The following is a 24,438-nucleotide window of genomic DNA, read 5'->3' as shown; positions in this document are numbered from 1 at the left end:
AGAAGACTATTACAAAAGGGATTAGAATTTCATATGCACAGGTAACTGTATTTTCATCTCCAAATGTTGGATACTTTTTGAATGCACATCATATAAGAGCTTGACTTGATAATGCACGAGTGACTGATTTTGTCAGAATTAAATGCAATGATATAAGAGGCCACCAATACAAGATGAGGAACATACTAGGCTGAATGGAAACATTTCTTTATCTATGGATCAGTTAATCAATAACATGCCTGCTGAAATGGCTGAAGCTCCAAGTACTGCCTACTTTTAAAGTCAGTTAGATAAACTGATCAATCTTACGAGGGAAATTCAGCACTGATCTGACAGAGGGTCACGTCTAGCGTTAGAAGGGTTCATGAAAGTTAAATTGGGCAAAAATGATCGGATACAACATTGTTCTTAAAATCTAAAGGGCATTTATAACAATGTTCTAATGAAAGTATTGTACCACCTAATGTGGCCATGGCAACAGAAAGCTTTTCTTCCTTGGCTTTAATCAAGAAAACCGGACAAAACCGGTCTTTTGTGATCCCATTGGTGAGGGGCAGTGCCATGACTCGGCGCATTTTTAAGCAAATGTGAAACCAGAGAAAAACTGGTCTTATTTCTACAGTAATGAACAAAATGAGGTTTGCACAGTTTAATTTAATGTTCCAGAGTTTTAGGCAGGCTTAATTTGTGATTTAAAACAAGAAACTCATCATTTTATAAGGACTCCAGCAATTCAGAAAATTAACTGTCTTTGTAGCAGTTTTTTTAAATGACACTTTGTTTTTCCTTCATGAAAAGGAAACAAGTCAGATAAAATTTTCTGTTACATAATTGGGTTAAAAAGTTCAACAAATTGTACAAGACTATCATTTATGTTATTTTATTCCAGTCAAATCTGTTGCACAAACGTAGAAAAAAAAATATTTGTTGAATTTCCTTTGCTTTATAAACAATTTAAAGTATTTGTTCATTTCTGGTCCTCTCTTCTTATTTTATATCCACTCTCACATGTATAAAAGTGGCATCACATGTGTCATTCTACTAATGTCTGAAAAAAGAAGCAAATTTCTCTCAGCATGGTAGCAAATATATACAAACAGGTTGAAGCATTTCTTCTTCTTTTTTTTTTTTGTAAAAAGTGTGCCAGTTGCACTGCGTGTAAGGCTGTTTGGTTCCAAGTTATTTCTGTGGAAAGGTCAGTTCCAGTTCTTGAAGAACTGCTTGAACATGATTGTCTCCATCCCTTGAGGCAAGATCTCCACCTGAAATAAGAGAAAGTATAAATCAGAGCTTCTGATGTGTAATGGCTAAAACGGCATATTGGCTTTGGCGCAATACCTTACAGTAATGTAGATTTGTAGTCATGGTTATGCACTGTACCTGTGTTTTCATCTTGGAGTAGTTCATTTGTTGGATGAAGCCATCTGCCATCTGTAAGGCCACCTTCTTCTCGTCAGCATTTGCTCCATTACCTGTAGGGATTACAAATCAATGGCTGGTTTGTTTTTAGCCTTGAAATACATATTTTGCCTCGGTTATCGATTCTGCTTATCGATACGATACTTTATCGATTCCCTTATCAATACCTCCTGTGAATTTTCTGTGTACTAAAACCCTAACCCTTTACAGGTTTTCTATGTCAGCAACGTTTTATTGAGTCTTAAAGTAAATAAATATGAAACTGTCCCTGGATCCTTGATCTATGGACATAAATAGAAAAACAAAATGTAGTTTTTGTCAAAGGCATTTCCTCTCCAATATTAATGAGTCAAATTAAACTCTGAGCTGAGCTCTTGTAGTTGGCTGTGCTGCACATCAACATCAATGTAATTCATAAAGAACGTAGGACGTCTCATTTTGGGAGAGAGCAAAAAAAACCTGTTTTGGTCTGTTGTAATTTGTTGTCTGCATTACAACATTTAGAAAGGAGGTGTCATTTGACTTACAATGGCAATTTGCTTTGAGGTTATTCATTCCGACCAAAATCTGCGCAGCTCTTTCCATTAACTGATGGGTTGTTGGTTCAGTTCTGTCGATGTGTCTTTGACAAAGACTATGGATGAATGCAAGGTGTCACTGCAGAGTGCTTTGAACATATGCACTCAAGTTATATTCTCACTGCATTATGTTTTTATAATCAGTCATGAGCAACAAAGTTGATATACTACACAGCAACTCAACAACCACTAAGTTGTCCGCTTTGGGGTGAAGCATGTAATACTTGCTTACCTTTCCAAACAAAGATCTTTCCATTGGCGCCATTGTCCAGAATGAAGCAGTCATCCCGAACTAACAGCTCCTTCTTAAACGGGCAGCTCTGTGCTACATTGGTTAGCTTCATGGAACCTGTTGCGTCAGACACCTGTGGAGTAAAGTGGAAAGAGGAATGCGCCCAAATTAAGAGACTATATTCCCAGTGTATTTCTAATTATTCTACCAAAGCTGTTGTCACTGGCAAAATTAACCTTGTAGAGGGAGGCAGAGTTGGAAACATCTGCATTTGTGTCTTCCTCTGGTGTGCTCTCTGCCAACACGGGCATTGGACCAAGAACCTGTTAATCAGTTAGATTGTTATTGGATATGAAATTGGTGTTAGATGTTCTAAACTCATCCTGGAGATAGTTGGATTTATTTACACAGGTTGGTCAAATATCCAGGACTGTGCACTATTTAGAAGTATTGTCTACAAACCGCGAGCATCTCTGGTGGCTCCTCTCCTTCACTGGTGTCCACAACACGTGCTTTGCCGTGTCTGTCCGTGTCTCGAATCAGCGTGGCGATCTCACGTACCTTCTGCTTCTCGAAGATGTTGGCCTGCGAGCCGATCCACGACACAATAATCTTCACAGTCGAAACAGCGTTGGATCAGGAAAGAAATGGTCAACATAACTGCGCTTGCACATTTTTGGGAAATCGTGATCTTGGCTACCTTTCCACCTTTGGAGGCGTTTTCCCTAATTGTACACAAGTTAACATCATGTGGCCTCACCTCTCCAAGGTCAAGGATGAAGCAGTCCCCCTTGTTGAAGCTGCTCCAGGACAGCTCTACTTCCTTGGCACGGATGTTGCGCTTCCCTTTGATGTGATACAACCTTTGCACCATCCCAGAGGACTTGGGCCTCCTGAAGCCCGACTCGACACCGCCATCCTTTGAGCAAAGAGCCTCATTTATTGAAAAAGCATTCTCAAGCGGGAAAGAAAAACCAATTCCCCCTTTGCCCCGTAACTGTTTACACAAGCGTTTTACTGTTAGGGAGTTGACTTCTGGGAAATCTAATTGACAGTGACATTTTTAGGAGCACCTTTAAAGCAGCAAACACATCTGACATTTCTGCACAAAGGTCAGAATCATGAGTGCTGTAAAATTTTTAAAGGATTGATTTAAGCAATAAAAAGATGCTCTTGTTGTGAAATGTTACACTGACAGATAAATTACCTCCCCGCCCTTTTAAGTTTTTCATAAAGGTTTTGAAAGAATAATATAATAACTTTTAAAAAGACTGTTGGTTTTGATATTTAAAGACTCACAGCAGTTAAACTATAAGAAAATACAATAATTTTCTGATACTTCATTTACATGTACAGTAGCTCCAATGTGAAAAAAACAAGAGTATTCTGGGGTATTAATAATTACTACAGCAGTACTGTAACTAAAATAATCTTTTTGGTTACTGTATTTTTGTAGTTGCCAGAGCACTCAAAGGAAACCTACATTTCTGGATACTTATGGTAAAGTATTGCAACGGCTTTAGTTGTAATAATTAAATGGTAAATGGACTGCATTTATATAGCGCTTTTTCACCTGCATCAGATGCTCAAAGCGCTTTACAATTATGCCACACACCAATGTATTAAATTCTGAATTTTTTTTTTTTTTTTTTTGTCAAAAGTTACATTCACTGGTTTACTGTGCACAAAAACATACTGTGGATCTTCTTGTCATTTTTCCTCCTCATTATTATTTTCATTTTTATGCACAAAAACACCCCCGTGCTTCAAGTTTCCTCCAGAATTTGGGCTATCCCTCTATCAACAAAAGTTCCCACCTTGTAGCTAATCCCTCTAGGGAACAGCGCCATGAATTCCTGCGACTCGTAGCCTTGAGTTTGCCTGTGCTGACGGGGGTCACCGCCCAGAAAGTTATCCAGTTGGGTGGCTAGCATGGCACATGCCACCTGCTCATCACGAGACGACTTCTCACCTGCGCCAAAGAGACAATTTGTAAGAAGAAAAACAAGCGTATTCTTCAAGATGTACAAAAATAGGGGCATATGGAACTTAAGATCAGACCAGATCATCTTGAGAATGTTTGCCAGTATGTAATGTCGGTGCATCCAAACATGTTGGAATTAGTTTGGCTCCCAGCTGAAGACCACGCGAGCAGGCATACCCATTTTCAAATCCCAAAATAGGCCACTTGTCACTGCGGCCAGATATGTGGGTATTCCCTTGGCTTAGTCCAGTTGTTAGGGTCCTCAACTGTGAAACACCTGCTTGCTGGATCATGCTCTAGAAAATGTCACAGGATCAGATCGTTGCAACTAAAAAGCTCCCTCATGGTGCATCGTCTGTGCAAGTACTGAATATGCTCAAACTTAAGGGACTGAAACAACAAACATGAGGGTTGTAAAGACTCATGCTTGAATAAAAAGAGACCATTCCACGCTGTGACAATTACCTTAGTGTTACCCAAGCACTGGATACAACAACAACAACATTAGAGTACTGTAACAACACTCCTACATTTTTAATGGGCCCTGCTCAAAATCCATCCCCACTTCCCTCGGGAGTTCTCGCTCCCTCGTCATCCTTCCATCCTGCGCTTGAGACACTCAACTTGCACAACGATGTGGCATCATGTCTCATGTGTCATAGTCATTAGTCAGAGAGCAATTCAGCATTCGCACCAGGGTGTGTTGTAAGGACTAAGCATTTTGGAGATGAATTCCCCCATCTTCAATGTGTGTATGTTTGCCACCCGAAAAATAAATAGTCATAAATGCACCCAAATAGGTTTTTTTCTTGGGGGTTCTAAACCCTAGTTGAGATTCACTGCTGTGCATAAGAATACAGTGTCCTCCAGTTACACATCTTCATGATGAAGTGGTATGGAGGAGGATTTTCTTACAACCCCAATTCCAATTAAGTTGGGATGTTGTGTAAAATGTAAAAAAAATAGAATACAATGATTTGCAAATCCTCTTCAACCTATATTCAATTGAATACACCACAACGACAAGATATTTAATGTGAAAACTGATTAACTTTATTGTTTTTGTGAAAATATTTGCTCATTTTGAAATGGATGCCTGCAACACGTTTCAAAAAAGCTGGGACAGTATGTTTACCACTGTGTTACATCACCTTTCCTTCTAACAACACTCAATAAGTGTTTGAACTGAGGACACTCATGATTGGGTATAAAAGGAGCATCCCCAAAAGGCTCAGCCATTCACAAGCAAACATGGGGTGAGGATCACCACTTGGTGAACTACTGCATGAAAAAATAGTCCAACAGTTTAAGAACAATGTTTCTCAACGTTCAATTGCAAGGAATTTAGGGATTCCATCATCTACAGTCCATAATATAATCAGAAGATTCTGGAGAACTTTCTACGCCTAAGCGGCAAGGCCGAAAACCAACATTGAATGCCCATGACCTTCGATCCCTCAGACGGCACTGCATTAAAATCCAACATCATTGTGTAAAGAATCTTACCGCGTGGGCTCAGAACACTTCAGAAAACCATTGTCAGTTAACACAGTTCGTCACAACATCTACAAGTGCAAGTTAAAACTCTACCATGCAAAGTGAAAGTCATACATCAACAACATCCAGAAACGCCGCCGCCTTCTCTGGGCCCGAGCTCATTTGCAAAGTGGAAAAGTGTGCTGTGGTCTGATGAGTCCACATTTCAAATCATGGACGTCGTGTTCTCCTGACAAATGAGGAAAAAGACCATACAGATTGTTACCAACGCTAAGTTCAAAAGCCAGCATCTGCGATGGTATGGGGGTGTCTTAGTGCCCATGACATGGGCAACTTACACATCTGTGATGGTACCATCAATGCTGAAAGGTACATCCAGGTTTTGGAGCAACACATGCTGCCATCCAAGCGACGCCTTTTTCAGGGACGTCCCTGCTTATTTCAACAAGACAATGCCAAGCCACATTCTGCACGTGTTACATCAGCGTGGCTTCGTAGTAAAAGAGTGCGGGTACTAGACTGGCCTGCCTGCAGTCCAGACCTATCGCCAACTGAAAATGTGTGGCGCATTATGAAGCACAAAATACGACAAAGGAGACCCCGGACTGTTGAACAACTGAAGTCATACATAAAGCAAGAATGGGAAAGAATTCCACCTACAAAGCTTTAACAATTAGTGTCCTCAGTTCCCAAATGCTTATTGAGTGTTGTTAGAAGGAAAGTTGATGTAACACAGTGGTAAACATACCACTGTCCCAGCTTTTTTTGAAACATGTTGCAGCTACATTTTCAAATATATTTTTACTTGTGGTTATAGAGGGAAAAAAAAAACTATTAAAAAAGCTCCTCTCTCACCAATCCACATGTGCAGGTCAGCTCCCAGTTGTCCTCTATTCTGCAGCACCAGGTAGGAGTCTCCATTGTAGAAGGCGCCACATTCAGAGGGATCCAGCGGCACTGCCTTCATCTTCTCCACCCGCCACACCCTAAGGCCCTCCTCTCGGACCTCCGGGCCAAATTGACCTGGTGCTGGCTGTAAGGGGAACATTCTGCACAGAGAAAAAGAGTCATAAAGCTCAGGTACTCTGGCAAGACTCAGCAGAGAGTCTGAGGTGAGAATAAGGGATGCGTCCACCTGCTGTGGACGCATCCCTAACGTTCACCGCAAGCTGTTGGGGAATGATGCTTTTCCTGTAAAACTTCATAGATTATCAGTGTTGCTAGTAGGTTGGTTACACAATTCCTCCTACATTGAAGAGGAAGATGTGACTGAAATCAAGTGTGGAATTGTCTCATCAGTTCCGACGGGTTTTAGTTTTGATGAAGCAGAAGAAAAAGAAGAAGTCAAACCCACACAGTCGACATGTCACATGAGAAGTTCATTTTTGCATCCGTATGGTGTTGGCCACAATACAGAAGAGACAGCAGCCACCACAACTGATATCCACTCTATGCCCAACTCCTGAAAGTAACTATCTGTTACAGCTAGGTGACAAGTGGGCTTCCCTTTAGTCTTGTCCAGTTGCTGGGGTCCTCAATACAGAGGTGCTTGCGTGTTGGATCATGCCTGTAGAAATGCACCACATGGCCAGAAGGTCATAGCTGATGTCCCCTCACAATGCAAGTGGTATACCATCTCTGAGATTCACTAACTGCTCATTTGAAACAAAATAATTCCAGCAATACCCAAGGATGTTCTGAACAGACATAGTTGCAAAGACATCCAGTTGTTGTGTTAAGTCAGTGGTTGGCATCCACGATAGGGTGGCCAGATGTCCTCCTTTTTGCCACAAATTGAGATAGTTTCCAGCGTTGTTATTGACAATCTGGCTTCAGTTTTGAAATGCATGTTTGAAACATGCATTTTTAAAATCACAAAGCTGTACTGGAAGCCATCTCAATTTGTGGCAAAAAAGGAAGACATCTGGCCACCCTATAATTCATGACACAAAACCATATAGGAAGACAGGAAGGACCAGGATCCACTTGCAGGGTCGAGGGTCTTTTTAAACTCATTTTACCATTTACAGTGGGGTAAAAAGTGAATTCTGATATGCAGGTCAAAGAACCCTGTTTAAACACCAAAGATCAGAGTTGAAATCAGACCTCAACAAACCGCAAAGGAAGACACAGAGGAGGAAGTGGTTAACTGCAACTAGTGCCATCAGTCAAAGCGGCAACACAAAGTGAGGTGTTGTGTTGCTGGTTAAACACGATCAAATATTACATCAAATTTATGTCACAACATTGTGTAGGAAAGCCAACACCATGCTGTTGAACAGAGCATAGATCCAAACAAGATAAACAACATGGTAAGTGGACTTGGTTAAGCCACTTTAATGTACTGGTACTGTAGGTATAGTTGCCATATTATTGATTTCATGCTGATTCATTATTATTTTCAGGACTATCTAAGGCCATATGTTCTGCAGAAGTTGTGCACTTTGAACCTGCACTTTGGCAGCTGCATTTACAATCTCAGATTAAACATGGATGATAAGGGCATAGCATTTGCTACATGCACCTATATGATTATCATTAGAGCTCATAGGTTTATGTTCTAGCTGATTCCCAGAGAGGTGGCAGGCAGCAACAATGCCTGATAAAGGAAGGCAAACATGGCTCCCTGTACTTTACGTAATTATAGTGGCTGCAGTCAGCTGAGGACACGCCAACCGAGGCGCCAAGATCAATGCCTCCAAACTGTTGTATTGTCCTTAAATGTTATAAACAGCAACAGCTTACCCTTTTACCATCTTCCATTATCTGTTTATGGACAATAATCTTTTTGTTATACAAGAAGATACAGTAGACCTAAGTCACAACATGCAGGGACCCGGGGTCCAAGTCACAAAGCTGGAACAATCACCCCAACGGTTCACTTAACTGCAAGATCTCCTCCGGCGCCTCCAGCATGCTGTCTGAATCCGGCTCCATGCTGTTTGTCTACTGGAGTGCGTGTCAGCAGGACGTAGAAGAGTGCTGGCGCTCACCTGGCCTGGTTACTTTATGTCATGGGTAACTGGAGCTGGTGTGCTTGATACTTGCCTCATGATAAGAGCCGCGTGGGGTGGAGGGGCAGAGTCGGGTTCCTGGTCCCTGGCTAAAACTACATACCAAGCTGATAATTACCGGGAGAGTAAAGTCGCTGAATCTTCCAGGTTTCTGAATCCAGTTCCAGCATCTCGAGTGACCACCTGTCTTATGTCTTTCCATCATTTTAGAGACGTGACGTAAAAACTTTCTCAAACAACTTTTTAATCTACCTTTTGCATTTAAATGAAATGCTGCTTTTGTGTTACACATCCTCAAAGACTCACAATTCTATACCTGTGTATGTGGACTCTCTCCTGCTTGTGACATATGTCACAGAACCCCTTACCCCAAGTCCTGCTTGCTTTGCAAGACACACCCACTAAGCCAGCGTTGGTGTCTGATGCCCACAGCGGTTTCTTTTTTAAAATCAAACCTGCAATTTTGGGGCGTTTTTAGGATACATTACTTCAGTGTTCATGGGGTATTTTTGGCTACAAACTTTGACATATTGTTTTAGACACCTGATGACCTATGTTACCCCTTTAAGGGATATGTGTAAAAACTAGAGTCTTACCACTATATTGGTTGCCCAATATGAGTCTTGCATGAACATATCTACGATATCTCTGCCAACATGAAAACTTTTTTTATTGAATCAACAAACACTTTGGTGTTGTAAAAAGTGTCATTACATAGTTTATCAAGCAGAAGGCGATATGATGGCATTGTTTTGATAGCCTGATGACCGGCCAGCTATGAATTGGGCTGGATACTGGCCTCCATCTTGGAGTGAGATTTCCCACTCCTAAACAACCAATAGGAGAGCAGGGCTCGTGCAACACTAAAGTGAGGCTGATGCCAGTGTCTCGGACACCAACCAATCACAAGCTAGGAGAGAGAATCCAGTATCTGGCTCAATTCAGGGTCAGTTGTCGGGGTATTGTTTCGAATGCCATCAAGCATAGCTGGGACCCCATCACCCCTTGGTGGCAATCAGAATGAAGACAGTCTTATGTACGTTGGTTGGTTGGTTGTTGGCTATATTTTTAGTTATTTATAATAAAATTCATGTTTAAAAGGTAAAACATCAACCTTCAGTTACATTACTGTGTCATAAGGGTTTGATAATGAAATGTCCGGAATCAATGCCATTTCTTATATATATACACACACACTCACACACTCATCTTCAACCGCTTAGCCCAGTTAAGGGTAGTGTGGGGCTGGAACCAATCCCAGCAGTCATAGAGCGTGAGGTCGGGTACACACTGGACAGGACGCCAGTTGCTCGCATTATATATCCCAGCAGTTGTATCGGTATAAATTTTTTACTCCCCAACATCAGTATCGGCTCCCCCAACAAAACATTTCTGTCCGGCTCTGGTAAAAACCCAAAAGAGTCGTGTGAAGATTAAGAAAGATTGACAAGTCAATACCAGGCCCGTACTCCTGCACACCCTCTGAAGCTGTAACCACCGGTACTCCACCCAAACATTAAGCAAGTTGCAAACAAGGAGAAGGAAATCTGACAAAAGGTCAAAAAGGAAAGAATGACGGTGTAGGAGTAGTAATGGGGATTTAGTGGTGAATATTTAAAATGGAAACCAAGTAAAGAACTAATCTGACATAATATGCATTAAGTTTAATGATAAAACCTACCTGGGAGTGAGAGACAGTGCTGGAGGACAGTGTATCGGAACAAATGGTGGAAGAAAAATTCTTCCCGTCTCTTACTCACCCAAAACACATTTCCTGCCTAGGCCTGTGCAGATGAAGCCCAGCCCCCCTGAGTAACCTACTGAAAACTGCAAAACTAGACAAACTGGAGTGAATCAGTCATTAAATGCAAGAGTGCAAAGTCCTTGTTGAGCTGATAATTAAGGAATAAAATGTATTTTTGTACATTCATCGAATGCACTGTTCATGTTGCTGATTTAGAGAAAATTTTAAATATATAGAATTGGTTGTCTCCACAGTGGTAACTAAACCCTTCAACAGGCTGGACACACGTAGGAAATAATAATAATACAACATTAGAATGTCACTTTTACAGGTGTCAAGATATATATAATTAGTCATAACAGTCAGAATTCGGTGAAATCAATCATTAATTTGAAAAGATCACAGATATATTAAAAGGATTTAATCAGATCACACCAAGTTGTCAACATTAAATAACTAAAGAACAAAAGATAGAGGTTTTAAGAGTTTTTTATGATGTCATAAAGTGGAAAATGTGTAGAATCATGTTTGTTTGTTGTAATTGTAAAATCACAATGATTTCAGTGTAAACGTTAGTCTGGATTCTTCACAGACAGCTGTCACGTCTTTAGGTTTAATTGTGGAAACTTGTGTGACTCACTGTTGCCACGTGGGAGAGTGTCTGCGTTGCAAAACCCGCCCACCAGTTTTAGGAAGTCAGATTTTACACTGGACTTAAACTTCCAGTTACCGCATCCATCCTGAGTTCACACAATATTAATCTACTGGATCTGTTGATTTTAAAAAAGAACCTCACCTCTACTGTTCTGTCTGCCTTCTGAGGGAGCGAAGACCAAACTGTTTCTCGCCATGGGAGCGAGCGCCCCCTAAAGGACACTCATATTAATCATGTCTGACGGTAGCTTAAATAAATAAATAAATGCTGTTACACTGGTCAGTATTATTACTTTCACCTGTAAATTTGATTTGTGACTCAAGAAACTTTTCTGTTGAACAAAAACGCCCCTTTCCCGCAAAAAGTATGGAATAAACAAGATTATGCCTAATTAGGTGTATCTTTTGTTGGTAAAGAAAAATGACAAACATGAAAATTTAGCATTATCTGCCAGGGGTGGATCCAGGTTTTGTGTGTGTGTGTGTGTTTCACCAGCTGTAATTGAGATATGGACTTCCGTGACACGTTACATTTGTCTAAAACAAGCACTTTTAGTGCTAAATTTGATGTAAAACAGCAATTTCTACATATATAGTCAGAATTGAGACTGAAGATCTTTAACATGAAATCCACTATATTTAACCACAAAATGCAGAGTTTTCACATTAAGACACACTGTACATGTTGGAACCAAAATGTATGCCAAAAATTTTTTTGGTTTAACAGCTTACAATTTGTCATATCTCTTAATTCCAAACGTCAGATAAAAGCTGAACTCAAAATAACCTTTCCATTTAGTGGTGTCCCTCATTCCTGTGAAACAAATGACAAACAAAAACGAGTGTGTAGTAAAATGTTTATTTTTTTATTCATGCCCCCCCCCCAGTCAAAAAAAAAAAAAAAACAAAACAAAAAAAAAAACAAAGATACAGAAACTTAGATAATGAACTGTTTCTATACAGTGGCATTTTAATTTAAACCTTCGTTTGTCCACATTTTAAGTCTTTCCTCAGTTTGAAACCCTGTTTCACCTTCAGGCACACATACAGACACACATTCATACAGTTGGGAGTCCCATAGGCCTGAACTGAATGGACAGCAAGGTTATGGAAACAGACGTCTGAGGCTTTTGGAAGGCATCATGGTCCACCACAATATTTCCTAAGTGCAAATTACAAACACTGCTTTATCTCTAAAGCCAGAGGGCGCTGTCGTATCAAATCAAGTCCTTACTGACAGGTACATTTGGTTCACAAAAACCATAATCCAGGTCATTATATTATAAAAATCAATTTATCTCCTCAGGACTCCCACTTAAATCTCCTCATTCCCTCCCCCTCAGGATAATCTGGTCGAGAGAGAGAGAGGAGCAAAAAAAAAAAAGATAAAATACTGATATCTTGCAGATCAAAAGGGAGGAGACCCGGCTTGTCTGTTAAATTCAGGAATTATGTCGAGTGTACAGACAAGTTTCCTAAAATACTCAAACTAGGCCAAGAAACACTTGGAAGTAACTGTTGTATTAACTATATTTATATATATAAAAATTCTCGCTAACATTGTGGGCACGTTTTTCGCAATAAATAACCCAAAAGTGTGACCAATCTCTGCTTCGATAAAGAAAAGAAAAAAAAAAAAAAGTTTATGAAGACACCAACAGGAGGGCAAAAGTTACCCTCTGGTGAGTTTGTGTCTTTTCACCTAAACCGAAACTGGTGGCACGCTTCAATATGAACAGCATGCAAGATTATTATTTTTATTCGATTCTTGGAAAGTAGAATGCTCAAGAGCCATCGTAGCTATCTACGATTTTTTGGGGAGAAAGTGGGTGAAATGAGGGTGTTAGCGTGAGGAAAAACAACCCCCCCCACTCCTCTATCCACAATATGAGTACAAGCCTCTTGCAAACAGAGTAACACGGTCAAAGGCAAACGAGAGCGAGAAGAAAAAAAAAAGTCAACTCTTATTTGACTCTTCAACACAACATTAAGAGTCTTAAATAAAACGAACAGTCCAAATAAAGTGAAAACCTGCATACTTATCAGCTATCAGAAATGGGAGGAACATTAGCAACAGCGGGAGGGATTTAAAAAGTTCAACCCAAAGCTTGATCAAAATCAATTAGCGTGTTAGTCGCGCAAATGACAGAAACAGTAATGCCAAACTAGGATCCCTCATCCACACTGCATCCCATTTCTTAAATTTAAATTTAAAAGACTTTTTTGTTTGTTGTAAGTTTTTTTTGTTGTTGTTGCTGCTTTTGATGCATAAGTCTTCAAAATGGTAAAGGACAAGAGGATGCTGGTGGGTGTTTATTGACATCATTCAGTTTTATCTTTGGGGTGGGAAAAGAGGAGAGGGTGACGGGTATAAACATAGATGTAGTTAATGATCAAAGTAGTCTTTCTTTTTAAAGTGTAAGCCAGTTTCCTATCATTTATTTTTGCTGCTCATTTCCCTCCGATCTCAAGAGCTGCTGCAGCTTGAGAAACTAAAATGTTCACTTTCTCAGTTATAAACTGATCCTTTGTAGAAAGAAAAGCTGCAGCTATTTAATCCACAAAATGCTCAAGAATCTGGAAGCAAATTTACTTTTACAAAAGCATCAACAGTTCTATCCTTATATAACCAAGTTAAAAAATAAATCAGAACCATACCGCTCTATTTCTTTCACATGTATGTTACTGAGGAATACAATTATTTAATTCACAAATATTTCAGCAAGCTGTCAGAATTGCTGCACACTTGAGAGACTGGAAGCAGTAAACTAGAAAATAACTTTCTCACCACATCTTCCTCTCCTCTCTTTTCCTCTTCAGGTTGTATTTATGCTTCAATACCCCATGTGTAAAAATGTTTTTCTTTAAGTAAATTATGAAAAGGCAGCCTTTTCTCCTTCAGGCAAAGCAGTTCAAGTCTCTCACAGAATAACATTACTTATATACATATTCTCAGGGTGAAGGGCCAAGTCCCTCAGATGGTCAAGTGGTGTGGAAGTGACACCCCCCCCCCCCCCCCAAAAAAAAAAAAAAAAAATTATGCAACTCTCACTGTTTTGCACAGTTGTGACCAGAAGCTTCACCACCTCCAGCTCGTTCAAGATGCTGTCCTTCAATTGTCCGACATGAGATGAGGGCTTTACTGTGAAGCCGCCTCAGCTGCCTGCTCTTCTCTGCTGCAGCACATCAGTTGTTCTCCTCGTCGCTGTCGTCAGGACTGATGGCCGGGCTGTAGGTGGGTGAAGTGGGGCTGTATCCTGGGGAGGTCGGGCTGTACGTGGAGCCTTTAGGACTAGTTGGTGAGTACGTAGGAGATGTGGGCGAGTATTTGGGCGAGGTTGGGGAATAAGTTGGGGAGGTAGGGGAGTACTTGGGGCTGGTTGGTGTGTAAGTTGGGGAAGTGGGAGAGTATGTGGGAGAGGTGGGGCTGTATTTGGGAGTCGTTGGGGAGTAGGTAGGTGAGGTGGGCGAGTACTTTGGAGACGTAGGGGAATACTTTGGTGAGGTGGGGGAGTATTTGGGAGAAGTAGGGGTATACTCTGGGGAGCTTGGGCTGTATGAGGGGGAAGTGGGGGTGTATTTGGGAGAGGTTGGGGAGTAGGAAGGGGAACTGGGGCTGTATGACGGCGAGCTGGGTGTGTAGGTGGGTGACTGCGGGGTGTAACGTGGACTTGAGGGCGAGTAGGAGGGAGACGTAGGAGAGTAAGATGGAGATGTGGGAGAGTAGTTTGGACTGGTTGGGGTGTAGTTGGGAGATGTTGGGGAGTAAGAGGGCGACGTAGGGGAGTAGGACGGGGAGGTAGGAGAGTAACTGGGCGAAGTGGGCGTATAGTTCGGCGATGTTGGGCTGTAGCTCGGGCTAGTTGGGGAGTAAGAGGGGGAAGTTGGGGAGTAAGAGGGGGAGGTTGGGGAGTAGGAGGGAGAAGTTGGAGAATATGAAGGGGAGGTAGGTGAGTAAGACGGAGAAGTGGGCGAGTAGCTGGGTGACGTTGGGCTGTAGCTTGGGGATGTGGGGCTGTAACTTGGTGAAGTAGGAGAGTAGGAAGGTGAGGTCGGAGAGTATGACGGGGAGGTTGGGGAGTAGGATGGAGATGTTGGCGAGTAAGACGGAGATGTTGGTGAGTACGATGGGGATGTTGGGGAGTAACTTGGTGAGGTGGGAGAGTATGAGGGAGATGTGGGGCTGTAATTAGGGCTGGTTGGGGAGTAAGAGGGCGATGTTGGAGAGTAAGAGGGTGATGTTGGAGAGTAGCCCGGGCTCTGAGGGGTGTAGCCCCCAGGAGAACGAGGCTCGTAGGCCGGGGAGGTGGGTGAATAGTTTGGCGACATGGCTCCACCTAGAGAGAGTTAAAGAACAAAACACCCAATGATTACGTGAATTAACCACATTTATTTTCGCTTCACTTGCACAGTAACCAAAGTTTTTTTTTTCAACCTGGCGATGGTATGTAGGGGCTGGCTGGGCCTGGAGATCCTGGAGACCCAGGAGTGGGAGACCAGGCTGGGGAGTAGCCTGGAGAGAAGCCGCTTGCATCTGATGCAGCACTGGGGGAGAAACCTGCTGCCCCAGGAGTCATCCCGCTTCCTGAAGAGCAAACCAAGAACACAGAAAACGTCAAAACTCTACAAATAAAAAATGGACAAGAATATTGACTGCTGCTCGTTCTTACCAACACTTGGGGACCATGCACCATAAGCTGGAGTAGCTCCTGTGTTCCACGGAGTCATAGCAGGCGAAGACATACCACTCATGGGACTTGGTGCTGAGCCAAAGAACATTCCAGTGGCTGTGCATGGAGAACATAAAGGTGACTGATCTTACAGATGTTATCAGAACTTCTTCTGGTCTCACTATAAACAAATTAAGCTATAACAAGATTCCCCTATGCACTTATTTCCCTGACTTACGTCCAGCCACACTGATGCCGGGGATGTTTGTTGGGATCTCCATTCCAAATTTACACTTCTCTGCATCCAACAGCAAGTCAAAGCAACCTGTTCCAGCCGGGGCAAGTTGGCCAAGCATGATATTCTCAGACACACCCTTCATGGGGTCACTTTCACCATGGGATGACGCCTCCATCAACACATCCACCTGAAGGCGGAAATGGGAATGATGAACTCTAACCATATTTCTCCTGTCTTTTCTGGTCATATGATTAACCAACTCACTGTTTCCTCAAAGGAGCACTTCATCAGGGGTCCGGTGTCTTGACGGTTGATACCGTGACGTGTGATAGCCATCAGATGGCCACGGCATGTCATGGTGTCGCAAAGCAGAGCCAGATGACGGTAGTTAACATAGGAACCGTCAAAGGAGATGACATGGTACAATTCTCTCTCCAGAGCTTTGCGCACAGCCTCAATTCCCAGAACCTATGTAAGAAAGAAAAGAAACTCACTTAGATTCCAGTGTCATTTAAGCCGCCTCGGGGGAAAAAAAGCATTTTACATTGAAATAATAGTACAACGTCAGTTAATACCATAAAAATTTCCACAATGTCATTTGAGGTGGTCCTGACGGGATCCACGTCCTTCTCACTGAGGACCCTCATGAGACTCACGCCATCCGTTTCAAGGATCCACTCCTGCAAAGCCTTGAATTCACCATCCTCTGTGATGATTATCTTCTTCTTGTTGTCAGTCTGTGGCAAGTGCATGTACACCTGGAAGGAGCGTTTAACAACCTCAGTCATCACTCTTCAGTCTATTGGGGGAATCTGCTGGACATAACCTTTGGTCCATTACCTTGCTGATCTGCTCAATTCCTTGTAAGGTCATGTCTGTCAGCATGTTGGACTCAATGCACCTCAAGAACACGTCATCATCCATTTTGTCCACCACCTCCTCATCCTACAAGAGAAAAAACAGTTATGACCAGCGTGAAAAGTGACTGTAGTACTTTCATTACATCATGAATTAATTAATAATAGTGTTGCTGCTAACCTCATGGAACTTATTCTCATCACTGTTCATGATTCTAATGCGCAGGACGAGCTTCTCGGCATTGTCGTCATTGAAGATACAGTTCAGATCATCGCCGAAACCTTTGGAAATAAGGACGACAACAATAGCATAAGGAAAAAAACATTCTGTTGTTGTGTTAAATATAAGTATGGTGTAGCACCCCACCTGCATTGATCTTCTCTGCAATCTGTTCCATAGTCAGCTTGCGATCGGTCATGTGCTTGCGATCGAGTTCGATACGTAGCAGCCACGGTGAAATGCGTGTCACGTCAAAGTCCGGCATCTCATAATAAACATTCACCCACTCCTGGTCTTCTGCAACCACTGTGTTCTGGGGGTTTGGATCGTAGTAGATGGCAGTGTTGGCTGTCACCTGAGAAAATAAAAAGGTTCAACTTTGGTCACTGTTGAAATATTAAAAACGCATGCAGTTTAGAAACATGTCCACCTGACACCTTTCTTAACCATCTCTCTCTCTCTAGAGAGATATATATATATATAAACATTCTTGTCACCTTGCGTAGTGTTGTGTGCTCCAGTCGACAGAGGATATCCTTCGCTCTCTCTGCGTCACGCGCTGCCTGACCCAGCAGGAAAACAGTCAGTGAAGGTGTCTTGGGCCTCTTTGAGATGTTGATCAACTCTTTTAGACGAGGCACACCGAGTGTCACGTTCTTGGCCGACACACCGGCATAGTGGAAAGTGTTCAAGGTCATCTGGGTGGCTGGCTCACCAAGCGACTGAGCGGCCAGAGCGCCAACCATTTCACCTGGATGAGCCTGACAACAAAGACAAATAGATTAATAAGAAAACAAACAAATTAAATACCCCATACAAAACCAAACTCACGATGGACTGATTGAACTTGGTCTCGATCTCTCCAAGCAGCCAGTCAAAAGCCTCGGCAGAAAGGCGAAACTCCTCCGTCATGCGCTTGGAACACAGTGTAGAGCGTAGGTGGATGTTGAAGAGCAGGGTGGCATTCTCCTGAGCCTGCCTGCTTAGTGGGTCATCGCCATTTACAATCACCAGCTTCTTACTAAGTTCATGAACCCCTGAGGACACAGCCATGCCAGACAACTAAGATATTTGGTCCATATTTAGGCTTCATTATTGATAGAGACTTTCTAATGTCTAAACAAAAACCTGCCTTCAATCACTTTGAGTGGATTGAGGTCAGTTGGGGTTCGAGGGTTGATGCGGAAGATCTTCTGAGCATTCCAAATCATTCTGGCCAAGTTGCATGGCAGCACCACCTGAAGGAGATTAAGAGTATTGCAATTCCTCATTAATCTCAAAGTCACCTTTCAACACATGCTGCAGATCGAGACCGTTTCACTACAGGAGTATGTCTGCGATATATAACCTCACACACCTTACTGTCCCCGGTGGGGAAAATTGCTCGGAGAATCTCCCTGTCCTCCTTCATCTTATCGAACTCCTTTTCCAAGGCGCTCTGCACATGGGCGTTAGTCAGCACATCTTTTACCACATCTTCCTGGAGCGTCCGCCTCAGTGCTCGTTCGTTGGTACAGTCAAACTTAAATCTATTTGGATCAGTCACAAGTATGAGACACTGACCCACTGAAATCAGACCGAGAAGACAACTAAAAGCTGTGTCTCAGATGGGTGCATCTTACTTCTTTTCAAAGGCTTTGTGTGAAGGCTTGACTGTTGCCAGGTTTTGGAACTCAACGTTCTCCCCAGCCAGGCCATCCTCTCCATAACGCAGCTGCACCACCTGGTTGATGGAGTTCCGCACTGTGCCATCATACTTCACCATAACCGACTCCATGGACTTGATCAGACGACGCTGGATGTACCCTGGTGGCAAAGACATATTTAATGTTTACAATGGAAAACACACTTCATGTAGTTTGGAAACTAGTGGAGAGCATCTCCAGACGTGGATTGATCAACCTCAATTTTATTTGATCTCTCTATTTAACTTTCTGAGGCCTTACCAGTCTCAGCTGTTTTGACAGCAGTGTCAATCAGTCCCTCTCTTCCTCCCATGGCATGGAAGAAGAACTCTGTTGGCGTCAGCCCAGCAAGGTACGAGTTCTCCACAAAGCCTCTACTCTCGGGGCCATAATCATCTTTGATGAAATGAGGCAGCGTGCGGTGTTTGAAGCCAAAGGGAATTCGTTTACCCTCCACATTCTGCTGCCCCACCACAGCAATAACCTAATTTGGAGAGAAGATTCAATGGCTGCAGCTCAAAAAATGTAAACTTAACACCCTAACCACACTTTTCTTTTAAGAACTGAACACCAGGGACCCCCATTACCTGTGAGATGTTAATCTTTGATCCTTTAGAACCAGCCACCACCATGGATTTGAAGTTGTTGTACTCTGACAGAGACTTCTGTGCAGAGGATCCGGTTTTGTCACGGGCATCGTTGAGGATACGATTCACCTGGTTCTCAAAGGTCTGTCTGAGAGTGTTACCCGGGGTTGGCTCCAATTCATTGTTGTGGGCTTTCTCAATGACCTGGGAGACAAAAGGCAGATATTGAAAACACAGTTTGCCGAGTTATTCTGTAAGATTTTAATGTTTTGGTGACAATGATGAAGTCTACGAGTTATTCTGTAAGCTTTTAATGTTTTGGTGACAATGATGAAGTCTACTTACTTCTATCACATCTTGTTTGGCTTTCTTGATTGTATTCTGGATGTCAAGGTATGTCTTAGCATCAGCGATGGAGTCACCAATACCGATGGAATGACCTGCAGAATAAAGACAAGCATCAACTGCCATCCTCAAGAAGTTGTGGATCTCAAAGGGTTGTGCGCTTCCTTGGTGATTAAAATACTGATTACTGTTGTCAAATCTGATAATGTCTTACCCTCAATGAGCAGCCAGTTGTTGACCACAGTTTGAATGTTTGAGTAGAAAAGTCTGGTGACATCATGGCCCATCTCCAAATAGGAGATGTGGACAAGGGAGCCAGCTGAAGTTCCCAGAGACTTCTTACACAGGATGCCCATGATCAACTCACCATTCTCGACTATTACCTATGTGCAAAAAGTGACATGCCATCCGTACATTTGATTAATACAAGTTGAGGTGTCATCAATGTATACAGCTTGTAATTAATGAGAACTTTTTACCTTTGTGTCTCCAGGTGAGATGTGTTTGTAAGGGCCGCTGTCCTCCTCATCAGGGTGGGTGCTGTGCGTACGGATGACATTGATGTGTCCGGGAATGATGAGGCTGAAGACCTGCTTGCCCGTCCACAGAGGCCGAGGCTTGAGAATGGCCGGTTGAGGCATTTTGCCATCCCATGTGGAGAGGAACATGAGGAGGTTCATCACCTCACCCTGTTGAGGAGAAGAACACAGCAAGTAGAAAAGCGTTGAGCATCTGTAACCAGCTCATACCTTTGTTCCTACACAGTAACAGGTGACAAAAATTTGACATGGATAAATCACTGTCACAGTTTATTACAAAGTTACAAGTTTGTAAGGCAATGATCTCCTTACCCGTTCTAAGAAGACGTCCCTTTTGGTGAATTTACGCACAGCTGTGAGGGTGTCCTGTACAATTCCCATGACGGGTCTGTTGGACTGCGGTGTGACAATCATACGTGGCACCATGGCCAACTCCTGAATCTCTGCTTTGGTTTCAAGTGACTGAGGAAGGTGGAGGTTCATCTCATCACCGTCAAAGTCAGCATTGTATGGGGTGGTGACACTGGAGAGAGGTGAGTGTAAGGGATGTTAAGGTGGTTATTTCAAACTGTGAGGCCACATCTCATGTTTAAAGTCACAACACTCACAAATCAGGCCTTTACATGACACTACCCAGGCAGAGGTAACAAAAGTGGTTGCTACTCATTCTTATGTATGCACTGAACACATTTCAGCCAACATATAAAATGTTTAAATATTTGACAAGTAATTTTTATTTATTAAACATTACAACCTTTCAAAGGAAACTTATTTGCATAAACATTCATTTGGTACCTGAGGTTGAGTCGAAATGTGGACCAGGGCAGAATCCGAACTCGGTGCCCCATCATGGACATTTTATGTAGTGTAGGCTGTCTGTTGAAGATCACGATATCGCCATCGCACATGTGTCTTTCCACCTAAAAAACAGAAGAAATTAAATTTTATTCCTAAGTAGTTACAACATAATATAACAAGCAACTTGTAATATTTGACCTCTTACTTTGTAGCCAATCTGGAGATGAAGGTCACTTGGTTTGGGATGGAATCGCAGGTCAATTCTGTCTCCATTATCACGAATAATGTATTTAGCACCCGGGTATTGGCTGTTGCCTCTTCGAACAAGCTCTTGTAATCTTAAACGGGCCACAAAACACAATTAGCCAACATCATATATGACAAAATGGCTTTCGCGTGCAGCTTCCTAAACGTGAACCAGAGGTTTAATTGGTCATTCTTTTGTTGCTTTACCGGTCAATGTTGAAGGGTGTGACAATTTCTGGGAAGGTCATGTTCGCCGCAATGGATCGTGGCACGCCTACTTGGTCGATTTGCAGGTTGGGGTCTGGGGTAATGACAGTCCGGGCTGAGAAGTCCACGCGTTTACCCATAAGATTACCCCGGACTCGCCCCTCCTTCCCCTTTAGACGTTGTTTTAGAGATTTCAGAGGGCGGCCAGACTTTTGCATAGCCTGCAACAGAAGACATGAAACACTGTAAAATAATTTGAGATAAAAAAACTTTAACAGAACAGTGAAAACAGCTGAAACATATTTCAGCAATGGATTTTCATAAATCCAACAAGTGAACTTAGGGGATAGTGTGACACTTCATCAAATGCACGCATACCCTCGGCAGGCCTGGCAATTCATTGTCCACCATGGTAGCTACGTGAAACTGAAGTAACTTCACATCCTCGGCTATGACATGAGCTGCTGCACCACACTGCTCGTTTCTTCGAAGCTGATTGTTGATTTTGACTACATCAGCCAACTTGTGGGTCAGATCATCCTTTGAGACAAACAGTTCTTGGTTAATCACCTATATGTATCACTTTAATTGGCTTGTGAAAGGCAAAATATATAGTCTGGGATTATACTGTTTTTACCTGGTTGCGAGCGGAACCCTGCATGACGACTGCAGGCCTGACAGCCAGTGGAGGCACAGGCAACACTGTTACAATCATCCACTCTGGTCGGGCAAACTTGGGGTCCATGCCTAAGATGATGTCCTCTTCATCAGAGATGCGTTTAAAGATCTCGTGTACACGCTCAGGGCTCAGCAGGATTTTCTTCTCCTGGGAATCCTCGTTAACATGCTTCCACTCAGCATACAGCTCTAAGCCAGATCGGCGGATACGTGGCTGGTAGCGGCCACATCCACCGTGACCCTGGGTAATACACAAAGCGGGAAATAATAATAATAATAAAAAACAAGTGTTTATTGGAAAATTGCACAACAGAGGAAATCATGCCAAATTAGCCCTAAAAAAAAATCCAAATTAATACCTTCTCCTTGGTAAGGTCCTCCTCTGTCTCCTGCTGTTCCATTCCAAATTTGTTGTCCATCTCCTCCCCTCCTTCACAGATGTTTTTTCCTTTACAAAGCTCGTATACATGCGTCAAACGCTTTCTGGGCTGCCCTTTAGATTTTGCGAGTATGTCTTTGATCTTTGGGTTGTTCTAAAAACAGAAATTGGAGCTATGTATGCAGTAAAATCACTGACCTCTAACTAGCACTGAAATGACACATGACAAAATAATTTATCATCATATACTGACTGGGTGAAATACTAACCGAATCCACTAGTAGCTTGGAGCAAAAGAAGCAGACACATCGCAGAACTTTCATGATCTTTGTGATGTAGCCGACATGGAAAACTGGCTTTGCCAGTTCTATGTGGCCAAAGTGGCCTGGACATTCTGTCATGCTTCCTGAAACAATAAAAGCCTTGTGAGTGATGATCAACATGAAATCAGTTCTTTAAATACTGCTACAAAATGCTAATAACATTACATACCTGCACATGTCTGACATTTTCCAGTTCGCTCTATGACTCCTTGTCTGGGATCCATAAGGCCACCAAGTTTAGGGCGTCCTCCTTCTGTTGTTTCGGGGTATTTGATTCCCCCTTCTGTAACTGACATCCGTTTCTATAAAGATTGCACCACATGCATAAAATCAGGCTTGTGACTGATGAATAATATTGCTACAAAATAAATGTCTACACCTAATCATCTGCATACACACATATGTATTTAGTATCGTGATTGCAATCACTAACCAAAACATGTCACTATCAATTTAATTTATAATAAAAATACATTAAATCCCATATCTAAACTGTTGATATGTATATATGCGCACAGATTTTAAACGTCAACTAGTTCATGATTCGTTCTGATAGCATTAAAATAAATGACTAAATACATAATCTTGAGTAAAAATAAACATGCATATCACAATTGTGTTCAAATTGTCCTTTATTTGTTTGTTTGTATGAACAACAGACTAGTGCATTCAAAAACATCACTCACAAAAGCTATCAACTTTAATTTACTGGTGGGGCTACACATTTCATTTTGTAAATAAAGGGGGGTTAATTCATGTAACACAGTGTATCGTTTCTTTAGTCATTGTGTGCTTAAAGTTTGTCAAACTTCCTACTTGCTAGTTTGCGCAAGCTCCACCGGCTAGCATGAAGCTAGGCTAGGCTAACTGCAAGCATGTTTGTAAACAGAGCTATGTCTTTGCCATATCTGTGTTAAATCAGGAGAGTAGTCAGAAAACTGTACGATTAATGTGTGACGTGTCAGAATATTAATTAATTAAAAGAAATCCCACTCCCCATAGGAAAACCTACAAGCTCATCTGGGCTGATGATGCCGAACTGAACTCTCTTGATCGTGCGCAATGGGCATGCGCTGTCGCCGGAGGGCGGTCCGTGCATCCTGTCTACTCAAAGAGACGCGTACGTCCTCGGCACGCCGCTTTGTGAGCAGGAACAGCCTTAAATAGTCACCACGACTCCGGCCAGGCCGCCAACGGTGACCGGAAAGTCTCCGATGGCGATATCCCACAGACCGATGTTGTCTCCCGCCTTTAAATTCCTGACTACTTATGTTTATTCTAACTGATATACTCCTTTCCCTTTTCCTGATCTATGCTCTAATGCGCTATCCGCGCTACTGAGCTCTAAAGTTCCCAACGCTCGCATATATAGACTGGCTGTATGCTACGGGGTTACCGACATCAAAACGCAAGAGCTGACGACTATGGGGGCGGAAAATTGAGGATTGAAGTAAGCCGCTCATTGGCTCTTCGAGACAGAGTATGAATAATTAATTTAAAGAGACGTACAGCCAATGGGAAAACACGTGTATTTTCGTACCCAA

General features: G+C 42.4%; 2 protein-coding genes across 3 annotated transcripts; both read right to left on the bottom strand.

Annotated features, from left to right (window-relative positions):
- Positions 1–974: 974 nt before the first annotated feature.
- On the bottom strand, positions 975–10,501 carry capgb (capping protein (actin filament), gelsolin-like b). 2 transcript variants are annotated; one of them, XM_034164824.1, is made up of 9 exons: positions 10,406–10,501; positions 6,566–6,759; positions 4,047–4,201; positions 2,990–3,148; positions 2,692–2,841; positions 2,466–2,552; positions 2,230–2,362; positions 1,381–1,472; positions 975–1,262 (listed from the first exon to the last, which is right to left on the bottom strand). In XM_034164824.1, exons 2-9 carry the CDS (start codon positions 6,756–6,758, stop codon positions 1,197–1,199), a joined length of 1,035 nt encoding a protein of 344 aa, XP_034020715.1. In that variant the 5' UTR covers position 6,759; positions 10,406–10,501; the 3' UTR covers positions 975–1,196. The 2 variants fall into 2 exon arrangements, with proteins under 2 accessions (XP_034020715.1, XP_034020714.1); XM_034164823.1 differs by lacking the exon at positions 10,406–10,501 and adding an exon at positions 8,598–8,689.
- A 1,826-nt stretch (positions 10,502–12,327) lies between these two features.
- Positions 12,328–23,993, bottom strand: polr2a (polymerase (RNA) II (DNA directed) polypeptide A). The gene is made up of 29 exons (XM_034165005.1): positions 23,907–23,993; positions 23,064–23,196; positions 22,841–22,977; positions 22,552–22,725; positions 22,152–22,433; positions 21,893–22,054; positions 21,515–21,735; positions 21,267–21,399; positions 21,059–21,183; positions 20,576–20,786; positions 20,204–20,413; positions 19,939–20,107; positions 19,725–19,819; positions 19,380–19,583; positions 19,054–19,276; positions 18,730–18,913; positions 18,465–18,636; positions 18,240–18,345; positions 17,939–18,144; positions 17,605–17,868; positions 17,255–17,462; positions 17,069–17,169; positions 16,871–16,975; positions 16,606–16,788; positions 16,295–16,498; positions 16,031–16,217; positions 15,793–15,909; positions 15,558–15,707; positions 12,328–15,459 (listed from the first exon to the last, which is right to left on the bottom strand). The coding sequence occupies exons 1-29, from the start codon at positions 23,991–23,993 to the stop codon at positions 14,309–14,311; spliced, it is 5,904 nt and encodes a 1,967-aa protein (XP_034020896.1). The 3' UTR covers positions 12,328–14,308.
- Positions 23,994–24,438: the final 445 nt, after the last annotated feature.

This window comes from Thalassophryne amazonica, chromosome 23, assembly GCF_902500255.1.
Source record: "Thalassophryne amazonica chromosome 23, fThaAma1.1, whole genome shotgun sequence".
Classification (NCBI taxonomy): Eukaryota; Metazoa; Chordata; class Actinopteri; order Batrachoidiformes; family Batrachoididae; genus Thalassophryne; species Thalassophryne amazonica.
Note: the sequence above shows the minus strand (reverse complement) of the source record. Positions and strands in the feature narration are given on the sequence as shown.

Bases quoted from the DNA above. Each gene is read 5' to 3' on its own strand.
- capgb (XM_034164823.1), bottom strand. From the start codon at position 8,647: ATGGAGCCGGATTCAGACAGCATGCTGGAGGCGCCGGAGGAGATCTTG. The intron at 2,363-2,465 runs GTTAATTTTGCC...TTTACTCCACAG, and splicing joins ACTCTGCCTCCCTCTACAAG to GTGTCTGACGCAACAGGTTC. The intron at 1,473-2,229 runs GTAAGCAAGTAT...TAATCCCTACAG, and splicing joins AAAGATCTTTGTTTGGAAAG to GTAATGGAGCAAATGCTGAC.
- polr2a (XM_034165005.1), bottom strand. From the start codon at position 23,993: ATGCACGGACCGCCCTCCGGCGACAGCGCATGCCCATTGCGCACGATC. The intron at 19,277-19,379 runs GTAATGGGGGTC...TCTCCAAATTAG, and splicing joins CAAAGATTAACATCTCACAG to GTTATTGCTGTGGTGGGGCA. The intron at 17,170-17,254 runs GTGGGGTGCTAC...TTATTTCCAAAG, and splicing joins TGCAGAGAAGATCAATGCAG to GTTTCGGCGATGATCTGAAC.